At 43.4% G+C, this 22,096-nt stretch overlaps 1 protein-coding gene across 2 annotated transcripts in view; it reads left to right on the forward strand.

Moving 5' to 3' along the window:
* Window positions 1–9,058: 9,058 nt before the first annotated feature.
* Window positions 9,059–22,096, forward strand: part of LOC311426326 (Golgi phosphoprotein 3-like) — a 56,053-nt gene continuing 43,015 nt past the window's right edge. Inside the window, exon 1 of one of the 2 annotated variants that reach the window (XM_084502761.1) lies at window positions 9,059–9,501. In XM_084502761.1, the coding sequence (XP_084358887.1) occupies window positions 9,286–9,501 (216 nt within the window). In that variant the 5' untranslated portion in view covers window positions 9,059–9,285. The remainder of the gene's footprint in view (window positions 9,502–22,096) is intronic. The other variant, XM_084502760.1, reaches the window with a different exon arrangement.

Here is a 22,096-nt window from a genome sequence, read left to right on the forward strand (position 1 = left end):
CAAAATAAAGTCAAAGGACCTGCACGAGAGATCCAGTTTTTAGGAATAAAATGGCAAGATGGACGTCGTCAAATCCCAATGGATGTGATCAACAAAATAACAGCTATGTCTCCACCAACTAGCAAAAAAGAAACACAGACTTTCCTAGGTGTTGTGGGGTTTTGGAGAATGTACATCCCAAATTACAGTCTGATTGTAAACCCGCTCTACCAAGTAACCCGTAAGAAGAATGAGTTTGAATGGGGCCCTGAACAACGACAAGCCTTTGAACAAATTAAGCAGGAAATAGTCCATGCAGTAGCCCTTGGGCCAGTTCGAACAGGACCAGATGTAAAGAATGTGCTTTACACTGCAGCCAGGGAGAACGGCCCCACCTGGAGCCTCTGGCAGAAAGAACCTGGGGAAACTCGAGGTCAGCCCCTGGGGTTTTGGAGCCGGGGATACAGAGGGTCTGAGACCCGCTATACTCCAACTGAAAAGGAGATACTGGCAGCATATGAAGGAGTTCGATCTGCTTCAGAGGTGGTCGGTACTGAAGCGCAGCTCCTCCTAGCACCCCGATTGCCGGTACTAGGCTGGATGTTCAAAGGAAGGGTCTCTTCTACGCATCATGCAACTGATGCTACGTGGAGCAAGTGGGTTGCACTGATTACTCAGCGGGCTCGAATAGGAAACCCCAGTCGCCCAGGAATATTGGAAGTGATTATGGACTGGCCAGAAGGTAAATACTTTGGGATATCATCCGAGGAGGAGGTTTGTCGTGCTGAAGAAGCCCCACTGTACAACCAGTTACCAGAAAATGAAAAGAAATATGCCCTGTTCACTGGTGGGTCCTGTCGTATTGTGGGGAAGCATCGGAGATGGAAGGCTGCTGTATGGAGTCCTACACGACGAGTTGCAGAAGCTGCTGAGGGAGAAGGTGAATCGAGTCAGTTTGCAGAAGTGAAGGCCATTCAGCTGGCTTTAGATATTGCTGAATGAGAAAAATGGCCAGTTCTCTATCTCTACACCGATTCATGGATGGTAGCAAATGCCCTGTGGGGATGGTTACAGCAATGGAAGCAAAACAACTGGCAGCGTAGGGGCAAACCCATCTGGGCTGCTGCATTGTGGCAAGATATTGCTGCTCGGGTAGAGAACCTGGCTGTGAAAGTACGTCACGTAGATGCTCATGTGCCCAAGAATCGGGCTACTGAAGAACATCAAAACAACCAGCAGGTGGATCAGGCTGCTAAGACTGAAGTAGCTCAGGTGGATCTGGATTGGCAGCATAAAGGTGAATTATTTATAGCCCGATGGGCCCATGACACCTCAGGCCATCAAGGTAGAGATGCAACATACAGATGGGCTCGTGATCGAGGGGTGGACCTGACCATGGACGCTATAGCACAGGTTATTCATGACTGTGAAACGTGTGCTGCAATCAAGCAAGCCAAACGGTCAAAGCCTCTTTGGTATGGAGGACGATGGCTGAAATATCAATATGGAGAGGCCTGGCAGATTGATTACATCACACTCCCTCAAACTCACAATGGCAAGCGCCACGTACTTACAATGGTGGAAGCAACCACCGGATGGCTGGAAACATATCCTGTGCCTCATGCCACTGCCCGGAACACTATCCTGGGCCTTGAAAAGCAAGTCCTATGGCGACATGGCACCCCAGAAAGAATAGAGTCAGACAATGGGACTCATTTCCGAAACAACCTTATAGACACTTGGGCCAAAGAACATGGTATTGAGTGGGTGTATCACATCCCCTATCATGCACCAGCCTCCGGGAAAGTTGAACGATACAATGGACTGTTAAAGACTACATTGAAAGCAATGGGCGCTGGGACATTCAAAAACTGGGATACGCATTTGGCAAAGGCCACCTGGCTAGTCAATACTAGGGGATCTGCCAACCGAGCTGGACCTGCCCAATCAAACCTGTTACGTACTGTAGATGGGGATAAAGTTCCTGTAGTGCATGTAAAAAATATGCTGGGTAAAACAGTCTGGGCTACTCCTGCCTCAGGAAAAGGAAAACCTATTCGTGGAATTGTTTTCGCTCAGGGACCTGGATACACTTGGTGGGTGATGCAAAAGAACGGAGAGGTCCGGTGTGTACCTCAAGGAGATTTAATACTGGGTGAGAATAGCCCATGAACTGAATTGTATCATGTTAATTGCTATATAATACTGTATGTTACCACTACCATGACTACTCTAGGTGACTAATTAGAATGTATGGAAAAGAGTGTAACCTGAGCATGACATAAATGGTATGGAATAAGGGGTGGATAGATGTCCTGGTTTCAGTTAGAACAGAATTAATTTTCTTCCTAGTAGCTGGTGGAATGCTGTGTTTTGGCTTAGGATGAGAAGAGTGCTGATAACACCCTGATGTTTTAATTGTTGCAGAGCAGTGCTTATACCAAGCCAAGGACACCTCAGACTTTTGCTCTGTCCTGCCAACAGGCAGGCTGGGGGTGCAGTAAGAGCTGGGAGGGGACAGACCCAGGACAGGTGACCCAAACTAGCCAAAGGGGTATTCCATACCATCTGACGTCATGCTAAACAATATATAGGGGTGGCTAGCCGGGGGGAGGGGGCCGGACTGCTCGGGGTTAAGCTGGGCATCGGTCAGCGGGTGGTGAGCAATTCCATTGTGCATCACTTGTTTGTACATATTATTATTAGTAGTACTATTATCATCATTGTATTATTATTATTATTATTATTATTATTATTATTATTATTATTATTTTCCTGTCTTATTAAACTGTCTGTATCTCAACTCACGGGCTTCACTTTCCATTTCTCTCCCCCGTCCCAGAGAGGGAGGGGGGAGGGTGAGCGAACGGCTGCGTGGTGTTTAGCTGCCAGCCGGGTTAAACCACGACATTTCCCTTTTGACATATGGTACATCCTCTGCATGTGTGCTTCCCTAAAGTGTATATTCCTACACAGACATACTTTCTTAGCACAACATCACACATTGCTTGCACCTCCCAATGACTCTTCTGATGTAAAACAGTTAATATTTGCCTCATTATCACTTTATTCAGCATTTCTCTCCCATCAGGGAGTATCCATTTTCCTTCAGACTTTGTGGCTCCTGATTCCTTAAAAAAAAAAAAATCTTTCTTTTAAAACTTTTTAGTTGTTTCTTAATTTTCAACAATTCCCTGAATCCTCTCCGGATTTATTCTTCGTTTTCCCTCAGACATTAGATGCCTTAAATACCTGACTTCTCTTTCTCCATATTGTAATTTATTTTTCAATACTCCCAAGCCCTGCTTTCCCAGAAAGTTGAATAGCTTGTTAGTAGCTTTCTTTACAACTGTTTTCTCCTGTCCTGACAATAGAAAACGATCCACATATTTGTTAACATTAATACCTCCTTGGGAGGTTGTAATTGCTCCAAAATCTTTTTTTTTAGAACTTACCCAAATAGATAGGTGGCCCTGTAAACCCCTGAGGTAAAATTGTCCACCTATATTGTTGCTTCCGCCCCCATTTCAGGGTCTTTCCAGTCAGAGGTGAATATATGTTTGCTCTCAGGGCCAGAGAGCACTCCATTCATAACACTGTTATTCCAGCCTAACAATTTACTAGTTGAATGCCCAATTTCATCATCAAATCCCTTCCCAACAAGTTAGTCCCTGCCTTGGGTACATGCAATAATTGCCCAGTGATCGTTTTATCTCCTAGTCTCAGCTTGGTATCCCCCAAAGGTGGCACTGTTATCCCAGCCCCTTCTGCCCCCATCACTTTTTAGGGTTTCATTAGTTAATTTAATCCCTGATACTTTACAAGCCAGTAATGACCTAGCTGCCCCAGTGTATTGGGTTTGATGGCAAGGTTCGGGGGGTGTGAGGGGTATGGGGGTGGGAAACTGCAGTGGCAGCCCCTGTGAGAAAAACCCAGAAGCCTCCCCGTGGCAGATAAGGGACAATTTCATCTGGCTCCAAAGGGGCCCACTGCTGCCCAGAGCCAAGCCATGAGCAATACAGTCCATGCCTCTGTGAGAGCACATCCACGAAAACAAGCAAACAAAGAAACAAACAAAAACCTGCTGCTCAACAGCAGCTGGGAGAGCAAGGAGTGAGAAACCTCCCCACAGACATCAAAGTCAGCCCAGAAGGAGAGGGAGGAGGTGCTCCAGGCACTGGAGCCGAAGCCCCCCTGTGGCCTGTGGCTCCTGGTGGAGCAGGCTGTCCCCCCTCCGTCCCCCTCCCCGATACTTGGGAAACTGACCAAACACCACAGCAAATATACCAAAACTTCTAGACTGTTACATAGATAATGCCTACATCCCCTTTCCCTGCTCATTCAACTTCAAACAGCTCTGTTAAATATTACATGCCACACCTTTAACACCTTCAGCAACCCTTTTAACACTTCCTTTATCTTTCTCCAGCCTGTACTTTTCTAATACCAAAGGCTCACTCAGGGTCCAACTTAATTCCATACCTTTTCCCTCCAAGATACTGAAACAACATATCAGTATACCATATTTAATCCCATTTTCCTTCTTTCCTCCTTCTTCCACTCCAGATATTCCTATTCGAAGTGGCCAGCCTGGCCACACTTAAAACATCTTATCAAAGCTTGTCCCTGCTAGGATTCAGGCCACAACACAGGCAGCCTTCTTTGCCTGCCATTCCTTCATCTCTCTTCCTCTCCTTTCCATCCTGGCCCTGACTCCTCCTGAAGATTTTCTTCCTCCTTCTCCAAACCTCTGCCTCACTACCCACTGCACTGTCAATACCATTAGTTTCGCTCTCTGCTTTTCCTTCTCATCTCCCCTCCAGACACACACCTCCAGGGCCTCCCGCAGGAGGGTCCCCCAGTGACCGTTCACTACATCCCCCCACCTTCTGAAACATTTTCTGTGTATTTTGCCAGGCTTTAATCACACAATGAACTTCCAAGAGCCCTTGGGATACTGGGTCCTCAAATAAAGACTTCCTCTCCTTCTTAAAAGTCCTAACCTCTCTGCTGGTAAGGAGGGGGGGTAGTTCACCTAAGAGGATACACAGTTAGTGTTAGTACTGCTAGTATCAGGGAAGGCAAAATTCTCAATAGATCTTCTACCTTGTTCTAATTCTTGCCAGAGCCTAGAGTATACTCTTCTCTAGGGACAGTGTTAATTGCAGTCCCTGTCTCCCTTCCTGGAACGACTGGTGCTGCCACCGGTGCAATATTAGGATTATAGGGAGCACAACTTGGCTCCTTCTCCGAAAAAGGAATCTTATTGTTTACACATAAATTTAAATCCTGAATTTTCATCAGAGCCGTATTTTGGCCAAAATACTGCTATTTCCTTAATTGGTTCTTTTGTCCAGACTGATACACAATATTTAACTTTTTTTTTTTCTTTTTTTTTTTTTTTCTTTTTTTTCCTTTTATCATCTCCTCTAATATTGGGATTATTTTTCCAAATTGCTTATCATTCTTCAGGAAGAACTATTGGTAGGCACTCCCCCAGGGATATCTCCCTATCCCCTGGAACTCATATTTCCCATTTTTCCTAGCCCTCGTCAGTATGTTGCTACAGAAATTTCCCTTCTGCAGTGTACCACACACTAACGTTCCAATTCTGGAAAATGGGGGTGTACTGCCAAGCACTTCCCCGTGCAAGGGTTACAGCACACCTATGAGTTTACCAGATTCCCTGGTGTACTTCCAAGCACTTCCCCGTGCAAGGATTACCGTACACCAAATTTCCTGAGACTCTTCACACAGAGTTTCACCCGACCCTCAAGGCAATACTTAATATTTCTTACCTTGGTCTGTGCACAGAGTTACTGGATCAATTCTTAAACCTGGAGTGCCTACCTTCTTCCCTTCTCCACTACTTCATGGTGTGAGAAACACTCCATAGCCAATAACTTAGGCTCAGGCAAGGATCTCAGTGAAGTAGTAATATATTCGCAATTGCAATGGCGGGCGCCCCACAAGCAGGAGAGAGCGCATCTACTAGCTCCAAAACACAGTTTATATACCTTTTGATGATAGGACCCTCCCGTTTCCCCACTGAGTGGGTAATCCAGGTTCACAATCTATCTGATGCTTCACAAACAATGCATGGCCTTCAGTTGCTGGCCTGTTAAATTTCAATTTCTTTTGACATTTTTACTGCTTGAAGTGGTAATGTTTCTTCACTTATCTGACTTGACTTAACACCGTGATTGTTACCTAATTGTCCTAAGGAGTCTGGTTGTCTGCATTTTACAAGGTCGCCTGCTAAGCTTTCTTATCACTGTAAGCATACCTCAAGACCACATTCCTTTCCTCTAAACAATGTAACTGCAAAAACAACATTTCTATTCTCACAGTGGATCCTGCCTCTTTAATAAGTCTCGGGCCCTCTGTCAGCAATCTGCAGAACCTCCAGAGTCCATGCACTCACAGACAAGACATGGCTTTCAGTTGCCAGCCTGTTATAAGTCAAATTTCTTTTGACTTTTATACTCTTTGAGGTGGTAATGTTTCTTACACAGTGATTTCCGCCTAATTGCTCTAAGGATTCTGGTTGTCTGCATTTTACAAGGTCGCCTGCTATAGCTTTCTTATCACTGCAAGCATATCTCAATACCACATTCCTTCCCTCTAAACAATGTAACTGTGCAAAAACAACATTTTTATTCCCACACTTTCAACATTAGATACCCGGACATCTAGAAATAAGACATACAATTATTAACACTCCAGTTAGCATCCCTCCTGCAGCTGCAAATATTACCCAGGTAACCTTGTCACAATTGTGAGAGGTCCGCTTACCCTTTTCCTGCTTCTTATACAGTCATTAGCAAGTCCTCCCAGAACTGGGATGCAGCAGTAACCTCGGATTTGCTCGATCTGCTCCCAAGATCACTAGCAGCCGCTCCATTGGTCAGCAAATCCCTCTTGACCACTTTATCCCTCAGCAAATCCCCCTCAACCACTCCATCAGTCAGCCTGTAGTGTACCCTCCTCCTTTACAGGGACTATGCTGCACGCCAGACGTCTCTGTGCGGTTTACCAGCTGCCCTGGCCACGTGTACGACTTATTTGCCCTTCCTGTACTGTTACACATACTGTTTGGCCACAGTCCAGCAGGTTGTTGTCTGCCTGTGCAGTAAGCGGCCGAGGAGCAGACTTCCCTCAGGGTAATGTGCCCGGTGCGCGCTAGGACATCCGCAGCACAGCCACTGCTGTGGGCAGGCAGAGAGCTTCCTGCCTGGCTCGCCAAAATGATTCATGGAATAACTCTACAACTGAAAGCAAATGAGTTATAAAGTAGGTATGTGGTTTATTTTGGCGCCGGGCGCATGCAGGATAGCTCCCAAAGGTACGTGCACCCCAACGCGGCAACTTACCTTGGTTATATGCAGTAAAAAGTTACATATGCATGAAGTTTCCCAATATACCTATACATATGCATAACCTATCCCTGCTTCATATTAAAATTAGTTCCAAGAAGTAATTTCCATAAACTCCTCTGTCTGCACTTGTGCAGTGCCTTCTCATGGTGGTCGCCGGGGGTCATAGGGATGATGTCTGATAACTCTTCTTCATCACCACTAGTTGACCTCCTGCCTTTGTGCAGGCTCAGCTGCTCCTTGGCTCTTGTCCAAACCACAAGGTCGGTCTCAGATGGTTTTTGAGACAGTTTCCCCATTTTTGTCAGGAACCATCCTTTGTGAGGGGCCCCAAGAGTCCTTGTTTCAGTTAATTTGCACAGTAGTAAGTAAAGACATTCAGCAACATCTATTTTTAATGCGACTAAGCAAGTCCCCATTCTTCTATCCTTGGCTTCACTAACCCTGGAGTATAGGCCATCCTTTCATTAGAGGCACCTTTATTCTGCAACAAAATACACTACTTCGGAATGAATACATGTGGGATTTGGCTTTGATAGTTTGAGGTTTTGGTGAAACATGTGGGAATAAAAATGTTTTTGCACAGAGTTACATTGCTTAAAGGGAAGGAATGTGGTATTGAGATATACTTGCAGTGATAAGAAAGTTTAACAGACGACCTTGTAAAATGCAGACAACCAGAATCCTTAGAGCAATTAGGCAGAAATCACTGTGTAAGAAACATTACCACCTCAAAGAGTATAAAAGTCAAAAGAAATTTGACTTATAACAGGCTGGCAACTGAAAGCCATGTCTTGTCTGTGAAGCACCATATAGATTGTGAACCTGGATTACCCAAATCCAGTCAATGGGGAAATGGGAGGGTCCTGGTCCTCGAGGAAAAAAAAAAAAAAAGTATATAAACTGTGTTATGGAACTAGTAAGCGCGCTCTCCTGCTTGTAGGGCCCCCACCATTGCAATCGCGAATAAAAATGCTACTTCACTGAGATCCTTGCCTGAGCCTAAGGTATTGGCTACAGAGTGTTTCTCACAAACACGGCCATTGCAGCGCTTGAATTGGGTAAATAGAAGTGCATGGGAAGTGAAGTTGTGCTGCCTCCATCTGTGGCTGAAGCAGCAGCAGCACTGGTGTCAAGGTGTTGGACAGGCCTGCAGGAGCAGTTGAAGGCTTGGCAAGATGCCTTGTGGACAAGGGACTGCATCTGTTCATTTTGAAGTCAAGACTGTTAAGAGCTCAATGTGGCTTGAGCTTCGTTGTTGTGTTTATATATATCAGACGCTCATATTGAGAGTGCCATGGTATCCATGAGGCAAGGTGTGGCAGCTAAAACTGAAACCAAGCAGAGCGATGGCCGTCAGTAAGGCACTGTCTATCGAATGCCATGGCCGGCTCGGGGGACAGTTCCCGAGGAGTCACAGACTCGCCCCGGCTATAGCCGAGATACCCCCGACGGCAGCCGGCACCCCCTGGGCTTCGTTCCCCCTTTCTGTCCCTGTCCCCCTCCCTCTGTACCGCACTTCGCCCGTCTGTTGCTGTGGAACCCCCCGAAACCCCCCGCCCACTGCCGCCCCTCCCGGAGGACCGTCCTCGCTGTCCCTCAGGGCAGAGCGGGGCGGGCAGGAGAGCGGGGATGGGTCGGGTCTCGCTCCCTTTCCGGTGCCTCCCCCCGACCGCCGCTGCCACATCCTCCGCTGACATCAGCCCGCGCCGCCATATTGGGCGAGGAGCGCAGTCCTCCAGTTCGGTCGCCGCAGGGGAGGACGCCGGCCGCCTCCACCTCCCTCACTGTGGCCGAGCCCCAGCCCTGCTCCTCATGAGTCCTCCCGGCCGGCCGCAGCGGCGGTGCGGGTAGGGCCGAGGTGGGAGCGGCTCCCGCGCTTTACTTTTCCCCGCTCCCCCTCCCTGTACCCTCCCCGCCGCCTCCGGCCATGACTTCCCTTACCCAGCGCAGCTCCGGCCTGGTGCAGCGCCGCACTGAGGCCTCCCGCAGTGCCGCCGCCGCCGACAAGGAGTGGGGGGCTGGCGGCGGCCTGGAGGACGAAGGCCACCGAGATGAGCTGGGGGATGACGTGAAGGGTGACTCTAAGGAAACGCGGCTCACCCTCATGGAGGAGGTGCTACTCCTCGGCCTCAAGGACCGCGAGGTGCGGCGGCCCCTGAAGGGAGCGGGATTTGTCGAGGGGTTGTGGGGGGTGCTGACGGTGAAAGGGAGGTCGGGGGAGGGCGTCGGCGAATTAGGGTGCGGGGGGGATGGGGCAGGGCAGGCGCGGGGTAACTTGAGGGTTTGGGGCAGGTGCTGGGAGAGGGGGGATTGTCTAAAGAAAACAAGGCAGCTTTTCAGTACTTAAAGGGGACTTATTAAAAAAAAAAAAAAGGAGAGTGGCTCTCTGCTCAATTGGATAATAACAGGACAAAGGGGAATGGTTTTAAACTAAAAGAGGGGAGATCTAGATTAGAGGTTAGGAGGAAATTCTTCACTGAAAGGGTGGTGAGGCACTGGCACAGGTTGCCCAAAGAAGCTGTGGCTGCCCTATCCTTGGAGGTGCCCAAGGCCAGGCTGGATGGGGCTTTGGGCAGCCTGTTTTGGTGGGAGGTGTCCCTGCTCATGGCAGGGGGTTGGAACTGGAGGGGCTCTAAGGTCCCTTCTAATCCAAACCATTCTGTGATTCTCTGTTCATGATGTTGCTGGAGGACAGGGTGTATGCAAAGGGATTTGGAGGTGGGGAAGACACTTGAGGGAGAGTTGCCCCCCCCCCCTTTTGGACATGGGGATGGTGGAATGGTTTTTCAGTTTGTAGCATCTCAAGGAAGGCTTGAGGAAGGGTTTGGTGGACAGGTACCCTGAGGTGAGGGCCAAGGCCTCCAGACAGCACTAGAGCTTGGCTTGAAGGCCTGTGTAGACCTATGATGTTTATACTCCTCCAACTTACCTGTAGCTCTTACCTGGGAGACTTGTCCATGTTTTGTCAGACACAACTATATTGTACTTACAGGGCTTTAGGATGTGCAGCAGCTCTTTCTAAAAAAAACTTTTCAGACTAATGCACATGTCTTAAAAATGTCTTAAATGTCTTAAAATTTAAGGCAATACATGTGACAAAAATAGGTTTTGAGTCCTAAGTGGGTCAAAATGATAATTCAGTGTTTTTATTGAATTTATAGATTGTTCACCATCGTACTGTGAATAACAGAAGGTATATTTCTACTGACATGGGAGTCAAATTTATATTGATTATCATTTGGAAGGGATAATCAATATAAAAAATACGCACACTGCTGAAAGTCAGCCCTATCAGGGGAAATAGTTTGATATGGTGTGTGGTGAAGCATAATATGTTTATTTCAGATCTGAGTTATGACATGAATGTCATTAAGTGACCTGCTTTATTTTTTGTTGTAAACTAATGAAGACAGCTCATTGATTTGAGTGAAAGTATCTTGAAGTTGTGCCTGTTTATGAGCACAGAGTAACGGGGGGGGGGAGTAGGTGATAAGTTGTATGTTCTTTGACAGTGCATTGCATCTAAAATAGATTTGCTGGTTGATGATGATTAGATTAAAGAGTAGTTTTCCTGCTTAATGTTTGTTTTCTAATGTGTGGGGGGTGTATCTGTGTGCATACCTGCTACAGTAACATGCTTTATTTCTCTCTGGCTATGTGCTTTAGGCCATTTTTTTTTTTTTTTTTTCAGATGGACCTTGCCATGATATCCTAATAAAGTCAGTAGATATTCACAATGATGTGTGCTTCCACCTGTTGACTCTGAAGATGTATGTGCCTATGCACATTTCTCTTCTGACTCAGCTGAATAGTTGCAGGGAAGTGTTAGGCGTACCAAGACAGGTTTCTGTCAGGATTGCCTACACGAAAGATGTGATAGACCGGGTGATCTTTCAGCCCCGTTTCTCATGAATCTGTGGTAAATCTGCTGAATTTGTGGGTACTGGGCTGTAAAGATTTCAAGTTAGGTAGCGTTCTGTCTGCCTAGGAATATACAGTGTAAGTACTCCTAGTACATGAAAGTTAGTAATTAATATTGGGCCTAAAAAATCCAGCTTTGCACTGGTGTGCATCAAAATTATAAATCACATGACTTTACTAAGAGCAGCAGGGGCATGTGCTACAGATAATGTATTATTTCTTAGAATGAAAAAAGAACTGATTACAGTGATGTGGATATTCATGACTCCCTTAAGATTTTGCAGTTGAAACATCAGCCAAGAAGAATGGTAATGTCGTCTCTAGGGTAGGGGCTTATGTGCATAAACAGCATAGAAAGTTCCTGAGGTTTGTTAGATATGAATCACCAGGGTTTGTTTTGTTTTTGTGTCCCTTGTGCCTCTCTCCCTTATAGTAAATAAAGCTCTTTGTCTTTCTTATTTTAAACTATAGGTTCATTTTCAAAGATGAATTTTTCGTTCTCTATTTTTTGAATAAGTAAGCAAAAGAAATTTATGGAACTGGGAATAGTTTTTATAAAGTTTTTATTTCCAATAGAGTTGGTTCCAAGTGACATTTGTGCGAGTCTATCTTACGACAACAAACAGAGAAAAGTAAAATAAGGTCTGTAAAGTATAATTGTGAAACTACACAAAGTGTAAGGGAAAGGCAAAGGCAGGTATGTGAGCTTTAAACTGAAAACCAGTAAATCTAAAGCTGAGAACATCCTTCCTGTTCGTTCAACTAAACACTAAATTATTTTATCCTCTTGGAATAAAATAATAATTTGGCTTCAAGGCTGAATTGGTATAAGAGCATTTTTCCCTGAAAATAGCTTCTCTCTGAGAAGTCACTGATAACTGCATCGATAACTTAGCTTTGAGATTTTCTGGGGGTAATTTTTTTTTTCTAACGTTAAACGCTGGTGAATATGGCATAATACAGTGTAAATTGTGTATGGAATGCCTTTCATGCAAGTAGACACAGTTTATAATTTGTATGTGTAGGTGGAAGAGCCTTTACTCTTAGAGTTTTACAGGAAGATTCAGGCAGTGATGGATAGATGAGTTGTATGTTTTTAGGAGATTTAGATACTTATGTGACTCCTGCCTTCAGAACAGAGCAAGGCCTTTAACAGCCATAGCAGAACTCTTGAGTTGTTGCATGGTTGTTGCTGCAGTATTGGTTCAGTGATGTGAATGTCTAGCTGCCCTAAAACACAGTACGCCTCAGCCCATTCTTAATGCTTGCATGCAATTCTTAATGCTTGCATGCCTTCACTCATAACTCCCCCCCAGTTTAATCTTATTAAAATGTAGTTTATGTAGGGCTGGTTGCTCTTTTTTTTTTTTTTTTTTTTCCACCAATGGTTCCTCTTCATCTGTATCTTCTATGTATATGTAACTATTTCTGTATTCCAAAGTCAAAATAGGTTGCAAGGGGCATACGCTGAAATGCCCGCATATAATATGACAAATGCAGTGTCCTTGGAGAAGCAGGTAATACACTAGAATAGAATGCATTACTACAATTCTAGAGGGAGCATCCCTGAGGAAATACTTGGAATCCCTTCAGAAATAAAGCTGGGAATGGGAGTTGTGCTCATCCATTTAGAGCAGAGCAATAATAGCCTGTTGCTATAGGAATAAAAAATACTCACTGAAATAAAATAATTTGCTGTATTAAGTTAAAAATAGTTTTGCAATAGGATAGGTCAAAGCTGCAGTGGAAGAGAGGCTATTATGTAGAACTCCTGAAGCATCTAAGGTCACTGCTGCCAAAAGAATGGAGTAATAAATACTAACAGCTTATTTGAAAATGACAGCTTAGAGATGAGTATAGACCAGTTTGTTTGCTATGGCCCTTCTGGACATCTTGTGACTCTGTCCCATAGAAAACTGAGAGGCTGCAAGGTGGCTGTGCTCTGACTGTCTCTGTTTCATTTGTGTGTGTGTATATATATATATATATATATATATAGTTTTCCTTTTTGTAGTAGTAGTAGTGGGGAATCTGTTCAAATGCAGCAACGCTCACAGCTGTTCCTGTACACAATGTGCCACAGATCAACAAATTGAACTAGCTATAGAGATGTGGCACCTACTTCTGTAGATCACATAATTGTGCTTAATAAGATAAAAATACTTATTTATCTGTAACTATTTCTTTATTTGCTAAAAGAAAACTCATATGAAGTCTGCTGAAATAATAGTCCCATAGTGTTGCAACAGTGAATATTTCTGGATTTATTTATCCTTTTGTCGTGGTTTAACCCGGCCGGCAGCTGAACACCACGCAGCCGTTCACTCACCCTCCCCCCTCCCTCTCTGGGACGGGGGAGAGAAATGGAAAGTGAAGCCCGTGAGTTGATATAAAGACAGTTTAATAAGACAAAATAATAATAATACAATGATGATAATAGTACTACTACTAATAATGTGTACAAACAAGTGATGCACAATGCAATTGCTCACCACCTGATGACGGATGCCCAGCCTAACCCCGAGCAGTCCGGCCCCCTCCCCCCGGCTACCCACCCCTATATATTGTTTAGCATGACGTCAGATGGGATGGAATACCCCTTTGGCTAGTTTGGGTCACCTGTCCTGGGTCTGTCCTCTCCCAGCTCCTGCTGCACCCCCAGCCTGCCCGCTGGCAGGACAGAGCAAGGAGCTGAGACGTCGTTGGCTTGGTGTAAGCACTGCTCTGCAACAATTAAAACATCGGGGTGTTATCAGCACTCTTCTCATCCTAAGCCAAAACACAGCATTCCACCATCTACTAGGAAGAAAACTAACTCTGTCCTAACTGAAACCAGGACATCTATCCACCCCTTATTCCATACCATTTATGTCATGCTCAGGTTACACTCTTCTCCATACATTCTGATTAATCACCATTTTCATGTAGGGTATATAGTAGTCATGGTAGTGATAACATACAGTATTATATGGTAATTAACATGGTACAATTCAATTCATGGGCTATTCTCACCCAGTATTAAATCCCCTTGAGGTACACACCGGACCTCTCCGTCCTTTTGCATCACCCACCAAGTGTATCCAGGTCCCTGAGCAAAAGCAATCCCACAAATTGATTTGCCTTCTCCTGAGGCAGGAGTAGCCCAGACTGTTTTACCCACCATATTTCTTACATGCACTACAGGAACTTTATCCCCATCTACAGTACGTAACAGGTTTGATTGGGCAGGTCCAGCTCGGTTGGCCGATCCCCTAGTATTGACTAACCAGGTGGCCTTTGCCAAATGCGTATCCCAATTTTTGAATGTCCCAGCGCCCATTGCTTTCAATGTAGTCTTTAACAGTCCATTGTATCGTTCAACTTTCCTGGAGGCTGGTGCATGATAGGGGATGTGATACACCCACTCAATACCATGCTCTTTGGCCCAAGTGTCTATAAGGTTGTTTCGGAAATGAGTCCCATTGTCTGACTCTATTCTTTCTGGGGTGCCATGTCGCCATAGGACTTGCTTTTCAAGGCCCAGGATGGTGTTCCGGGTGGTGGCATGAGGCACAAGATATGTTTCCAGCCATCCGGTGGTTGCTTCCACCATTGTAAGTACGTGGCGCTTGCTGTTGCAGGTTTGAGGGAGTGTGATGTAATCAATCTGCCAGGCCTCTCCATATTGATATTTCAGCCATCGTCCTCCATACCAAAGAGGCTTTGACCGTTTGGCTTGCTTGATTGCAGCACACGTTTCACAGTCATGAATAACTTGTGCTATGGCATCCATGGTCAGGTTCACCCCTTGATCACGAGCCCATCTGGCCAGTCCATAATCACTTCCAATATTCCTGGGCGGCTGGGGTTTCCTATTCGAGCCCGCTGAGTAATCAGTGCAACCCACTTGCTCCACGTAGCATCAGTCGCATGATGTGTAGAGGAGACCCTTTCTTTGAATGTCCAGCCTAGTACCGGCAATCAGGGTGCTAGGAGGAGCTGCGCTTCAGTACCGACCACCTCCGAAGCAGATCGAACTCCTTCATATGCTGCCAATATCTCCTTTTCAGTTGGAGTATAGCGGGCCTCGGATCCTCTGTATCCCCGACTCCAAAACCCCAGGGGCTGACCTCGAGTTTCCCCAGGTTCTTTCTGCCAGAGGCTCCAGGTGGGGCCATTCTCCCCGGCTGCAGTGTAGAGCACATTCTTTACATCTGGTCCTGTTCGAACTGGCCCAAGGGCTACTGCATGGACTATTTCCTGCTTGATTTGTTCAAAGGCTTGTCGTTGTTCAGGGCCCCATTCAAACTCATTCTTCTTATGGGTTACTTGGTAGAGCGCGTTTACATTCAGACTGTAATTTGGGATGTGCATTCTCCAAAACCCCACAACACCTAGGAAAGTCTGTGTTTCTTTTTTGCTAGTTGGTGGAGACATAGCTGTTATTTTGTTGATCACATCCATTGGGATTTGACGGCGTCCATCTTGCCATTTTATTCCTAAAAACTGGATCTCTCGTGCAGGTCCTTTGACTTTATTTTGTTTTATGGCAAAACCGGCTTTCAGAAGGATTTGGACTATTTTCTTCCCTTTCTCGAAAACTTCCTCTGCTGTGTTACCCCACACAATGATGTCATCGATGTACTGCAGGTGTTCAGGAGCTTCCCCCTGCTCCAGTGCAGACTGGATCAGTCCATGGCAAATGGTAGGGCTGTGTTTCCACCCCTGGGGCAGCCGATTCCAAGTATATTGGACTCCCCTCCAAGTGAAAGCAAATTGTGGCCTACACTCTGCTGCTAGAGGGATGGAGAAAAATGCATTAGCGATATCAATTGTGGCGTACCACTTGGCTGCCTTCGATTCAAGTTCGTACTGAAGTTCCAGCATGTCCGGCACTGCAGCACTCAGTGGTGGCGTGACTTTGTTCAGGCCACGATAGTCCACTGTTAGTCTCCACTTGCCATTAGACTTTCGCACTGGCCATATGGGACTATTGAAAGGTGAATGAGTCTTGCTGATTGCTCCTTGGCTCTCCAGTTGACCAATTAACTTATGGATGGGAATCAGGGAGTCTCGGTTGGTGCGATATTGCCGCACCAAAGCAGTGAGAGTGAAGTGGTGTTCAGTCACTTTGTTCAGTACAGAAATTTTCTTGGATCTTTGCTACTCAAATTGGTTCATTTATTACTGAAAAATTAGTGTTGCAGTAGTCTTACAGCATAGCTTTCTGTTCAAGTAGTTCCTATGAAGGTTTCTGGATTGTGTTTTCATTGTATGGAAATAAACAAGTTATTAGGGAGGTGTTTTGCCTGCTTTAAATGTGGTGGTTTGTGTTGATTAGTGCTAAAAATGAAACTTTATTCTTTATTCCTCTGTCCTGGTTTCAGTTAGAACAAATCTATTATATTATATATAAATCTGAGCAGCTGGGTTTGTTACTGAAATGTGTTTTAATCCTAAAGATTTTTTTAAAAAGAAGTAAGAAGAGTTTTTAAAAACATCTGGAATATGGGTGGCATTTTCTATAATCTTAAAATTTGGATTTGTGGAATTCATATTTTGATGCAGAAGAGTTGTGTGTGTTTTTTTTTTTTTTCCTCCTGTGTAACAAAGAAATTCTGGAAAGTTGTCTTGGTATCTCTAGTTTTCAGTTGTTCTTTTCTGTTTAATAAAAAGCTTCAGTAATAGCCAGAATATCCACTCAAGAGCTCCCAGGTTTTGCTGAAAAAATTTTGGGACAAATGAGTGAAATGTGAGGAGGTGTCTGTTGGGAATTCACATCAGAGTTGAAGAATGCTGTATGAATGCTGAAACCTTGACAAAGACATGCTTTTTCTCAAAAGTTTAAGGCCTAATAACAACGAAGCGTGTAATGTCTGTGATGAAAAATTCTTTCATAATTGCCTACCTTTCTGGTCTTTTTTTGTTTTGTTTTCATGGCCATACATAAATTACAGGTCATCAGAAGAGATGGCATGGGAGGAGGAGTACCCAAGTTCTGAGCACTACAAGATGCAGTGAAGTGCCTCTTTGCCAGGCTTTTCAGTAAAACCTGCTGTTTTGGGGCTCTTTGGAGGACATGTTCATCTGGAGGCAGCATTGTAGATACAAGTTGACTTTACGTATTAAAATAGTCTTTATTTTTCATGTTTCTTCATGTAGACAGTATGGTTATCCCTGCTCTTCTAGCATGGGTAATTTGTAATCTATATTACTTCTTTGTGAATATCTTCAAGTGTAGTGTAGTTCGTTCTTTAATCTCAAGCTGTCTTGTGTAAGAAGGCCAGACAAAAATTTGCCAGAGCCTTTCTAGTGATATTTCTAATTTTTTTTTTTTAAGTGCTTGTAAAAAGCAAATCTGTTCCTCTCCTACAGCAAGGTGATTATTTTGAAAATTTTGCATGAGGTATACCTGAGAAAGTATGGCTGACTAATCATTGAGTAAGTAATCGTGGAACTGAAAAAATAACATTTTACATTAAAGAAGTGGTATTCAGATGCGGTGTTTTTTTATATTAAAGTATTTCAGGAACTGCTGTGCTTAGCTCTGTTAAGCTACATGTAATGGGCCTTCTTTGCAAGACTAAATTGACCAGCCAAAGTGCTGCAGACAGTAAGAAAAGTTGAGAATGACTGTTCTACTTGGAGCAAATGACTACTGCACGTTTGCTTGTGTTGCGGTATTGGGGAAAGAGGAAGCTAGTCTCCAGTAGGTGTGTGTTTTAGTTTCTTCTACATGGAAAACATTCTCAGGCTGTTTTGTCAGAACTTTTGGTAAAGAAAGGAAAAAAGTTATAGGAAAAAAGTCAGCCTACTGTGCCACTGTTGACTGTTTTTCACAGCTAACCTGCTTGTAAAATGTGAATTTCAGTAATTTTTCTTTCCTTTCATAAAGAAATATTCATAAAACATTACTGCAGAAAGATTTCAGAAATAAAATTGCACGTAAAATAATATAAATCTATTCCTCTAAATTGTGCTGTATATAAGCCTGGACGAGTAGAAGCACATAGGTTTGTGGTATTACGATTAACCTGTATTATATATGTCAGATCTGCCCCCTGCCCCAAACCCTAAATAAACAAAAGGACTGAAATATAGTAGTTTGTGGTGGACTGTTAAAATGATGAATGGTATGCCTTGTGAGCTAGATCTTTGTAATTGCAAATGAATTGAACGTTTGCAGGTTCTTTGTTTGTAGATGCTGTATGATTTATTCCTCGTGCTAGGAAATCAGGCTATTGGGCTTCTTTGCATATCTTTCTGTTAATTTTCTTTTAAGCATGTGTAAGCTGCTTATTGCTAGGTACTTTCTAATCATCTCCCTTTATGGTCTTACTGGGTAAAAAAGGGAAAAAGAAAAAAAAAAAAAAGCTGTTGTATTTGGGGACAGATACGGTATATTTATAAGTTCAGGGGAGAAAACTGTAGTTTTAATACTGCCTAGCTGTTAGGCAATTGGGCCTATACAGTTCCTTGACAAAGGAAATTGACTTGGGACTTCTTAGAGATTTCTGCCACAGAAGCTGAACTTGTTTTTGTGTTTTGATCCATCTGGCATCGTGCACTACTGTAGTGTCAAGGAGTATCAGATTTTGTTAGAGGTTAAAAAAAAATAAAAAAATCTATAGCTGTTAGACTTGAGATTAATACAGGAGCTTTGAATGTGTACTAGAAAGTAACGGAGATTCCCTAGGTTATTAAAGCACATACAGCATTTGACCATGTCTCCTTTTCACTGTCAGTTGCAGCTTCTGTGCTCTGGTTAATCTTGTCTTCAGGTAGATTAAATTGCAATAACCTGCAGTGGAAAGAAAATAACGTATCTTTTTATCCTCTGAAGGTGAAAATGGATTAATGTGTATAATAAGTACCTGTGGTGAGGTCAGCCTTATATTACCTTGATGTCTAAAATTTTTTTAGCCATTCCAACCTCTCTTCAACTAATGTTGCAATGAAGTTTTTCTTCATCTTTTCTTCATCATTGTTTTCTACTGTTTGCAATTTCACCCCACTCCTTATGAACATGTTTATGTTGGTAAAAGGACTTCTAATTGGTTCTCTCTGGATTTGAAGGTCATTTGTGTTATAAATGAAGCCTCAACTCAATCTGAATTTAGTAATATTTATAAAAGAAAATTTACAAAAGGTATAAAAGGTAAGTAAACAGCACTGGGTGTGCGGGGAGTCTACACTCCACCAACACGCAAACACAAACATCAAATGTTCTAAATATACAGAACATTGCTTTTACATACTAAACCTGAGTATGCCTATACATACATACAATCAGGAAAGGTAACAAACAATCCTTTAATTTCCATGACTTAACAGTCTTCATTTTCCATTCCTTTTGAACAATATGTCTCGCTTTAAGTTGTCAAGCAGCTCGGTCTACAGGCCTTATGTATCCCGTTCTTCCTGGATCGAAGAAAAGCATATCCATCTCCTTTTCAAGGCCAATAGGCCTGGGTCAAAAGGCACGTCCAGGTCAGCAGGGGGCATAACAGCAAAAGCCTTCGATGGCTGTAGCAGCAGAGGGGCCGATGGCATAGCAGTCGGGTCAGTAAAGGAGCCTGCAGCTCCCTCATTATCTGTCAAACCACACGTTTGTGACTGTGGTCCCACATGGCTCTTTAAGTCCTCAGAGACTGCTCGCCAGGTGCCGAGCAATCCCACTGCAACCTTGTCATTTTTAGTTGCAGAGTCCCACACCTTGACCTCAGTTTGGTTCCATATTTCAGGATCATAAACTGTCTGATTGTTAATAAGGAGAATAAGCTGTAAGGTTATCAGGGCAGTCTTTGTTCCTAAGGACGTATGATTCCCCATAATGCGCAGCTGCTTACCAGCGAGGGGCAGTTGTGTGCGCGGGTCCACTTCTCTCAGCTCGAGCTTCTTTCCAGCTCTGGTGCGCCCATTTCCATCGACTTTCTGTACAAGCTTCTTTGAGCGGTTTGCTGAGTTTGGCTAAACCTATCTTCATAAGGCGATCAATGTGCCTGTTCCCATCCTAGTCTCCGTTCTGCTAGCCTGTTTCTCTTCACTTCTTTTTCCTGCTTCTTTATTGATGTAAGTTCATCACATCGTGTTGCCTTCCTTTTTTTTTTTTTTTTTTTCTTCTTCTTTCTTGAGGGCAGGCTCCCCTCTTATACCCTTCTCTCCACAGCAGTTCTTTTCAAAACAACTTTTCATTGGTCAAACAACTTTGAATGTAACAACAACAGCAAACACCCAGAAACATCCATGCCTTAAGGGCTGGAGAACAAGAAACCAGAGACTGCATGGAGTCTCCTGAATCACCCTTCTTTGTTCCCTCTAAACTCTTTTATATTCCTGATGGCCTGGTCATTAAGAGTCTAATGTTGCCAAGTACTGAAGTATTTTAGTGGCCTATAGGAAATATACAGAAGAAGATCAACCAGTATTACATCAAATTAAGTATTTGTGCAGGTTGGAGACATAAGCAGCACTTTCTTTTGCAATGCTTTTGAAAGTTTAACAACTTCTTAGTAACTTCTGTGCCTGTTTTTCTGATATTTCTGTATTTAGATGCGTGATTGTCAACCGTTCCTACTGACGTGGCAGTGTATATTATCTGAAGTTGTTCCACCCAGCCATGTTACATAGAATACAGTTTGAGAAACGTTGATCTGAGGGATTCAAATGATAAGAATGAATTTGCAGATATTTCTCCAAGTAGTGATAGGCTTTTCCTATGTGTTATCGAGAACTTGGAGAAACTCATTTTTTGTACTTTGTGTTCATTTTTACAAAACTTGTTTACTTATTTTTATGTTGAGAAGCTTCTTGCAATGATATTCTGGAATAATAAATGAAAATAATCTGTGTTTGTTATTCTAATATAAGAATTTCCTGAAAAAGGATGTGGTTGAAGCTTTTAGGATTAGCTAGAGAAGTCAGGTACCAGATTTGTTGGACAAATGCTTCATAAATATGCTCAATGTTAAATTAAGCATACATTGCGTAAATCTTGCTGACTTCCACACGAGATTCAGAAATTCTATTTGCTCTTCCTTACAGAATGATGGTGTTTCTAAATAAAACAGTAGCTTCCAAGGGGGGGTTCTTATCTAAAGACTGTAAACTTATAACACAAACTTGGTTATTGACTTTGATCTGCATGAGATTTTTGCTTAAAGTTGCGTTATCACAAAAAAAAAAAAAAAAACTATTTACTTACCTGCAACAGGATTAATTTTTAACTTTTTAATCAATGATTTTACTTTCAGCTAAAAGGATAGGAACAATGGAATTGTACAAAGAATTGTCCAAATTTGAAATTCACTTGCTCTTCTTTGTCTTTTCCTGCCCCTATCTGCTGGGATCTCCATTTAGTTGTATGACTTGACCTGAATATCCAAGAAGATGAAATATGTTTGTTGTAGAAGAATGTTGACAATAGGTGCATTTGGAATTGATAAAATGAACCTTTTGAATCAATATGAAGGAGTGAAATTTTATGTTAAAGCATAAATTATAATAAATGGTTACGTGAGCATCTAGTTTATGAATATATACTGCTTGTTTTTTGTATTTTACCTCTTTGGATTTGATAACAGCTTTAAGGAGATGTTGACGTTCTTGAGGTGATTCCAGCTACTTTCAAAAATTCAAAATAGTATTAGTAATCTCAGACTACGTAAAGGGAACAGTATATTAAGGTGGTTCTCCTCTTTCTGGGGGTTATGATAGCCCCATGCTCCCCGAACTGCTAGTATTCTTCATTAAAATCAAAATATTTCAAAAGCATTTGGCATCAATGATGATAGCTGTGCAGCAGATAATCTGTTGCAAGCCACTTTACAATTATGTCA

This window comes from Aythya ferina (assembly GCF_964211825.1).
Source record: "Aythya ferina genome assembly, chromosome: W".
In the NCBI taxonomy this organism is placed as follows: Eukaryota; Metazoa; Chordata; class Aves; order Anseriformes; family Anatidae; genus Aythya; species Aythya ferina.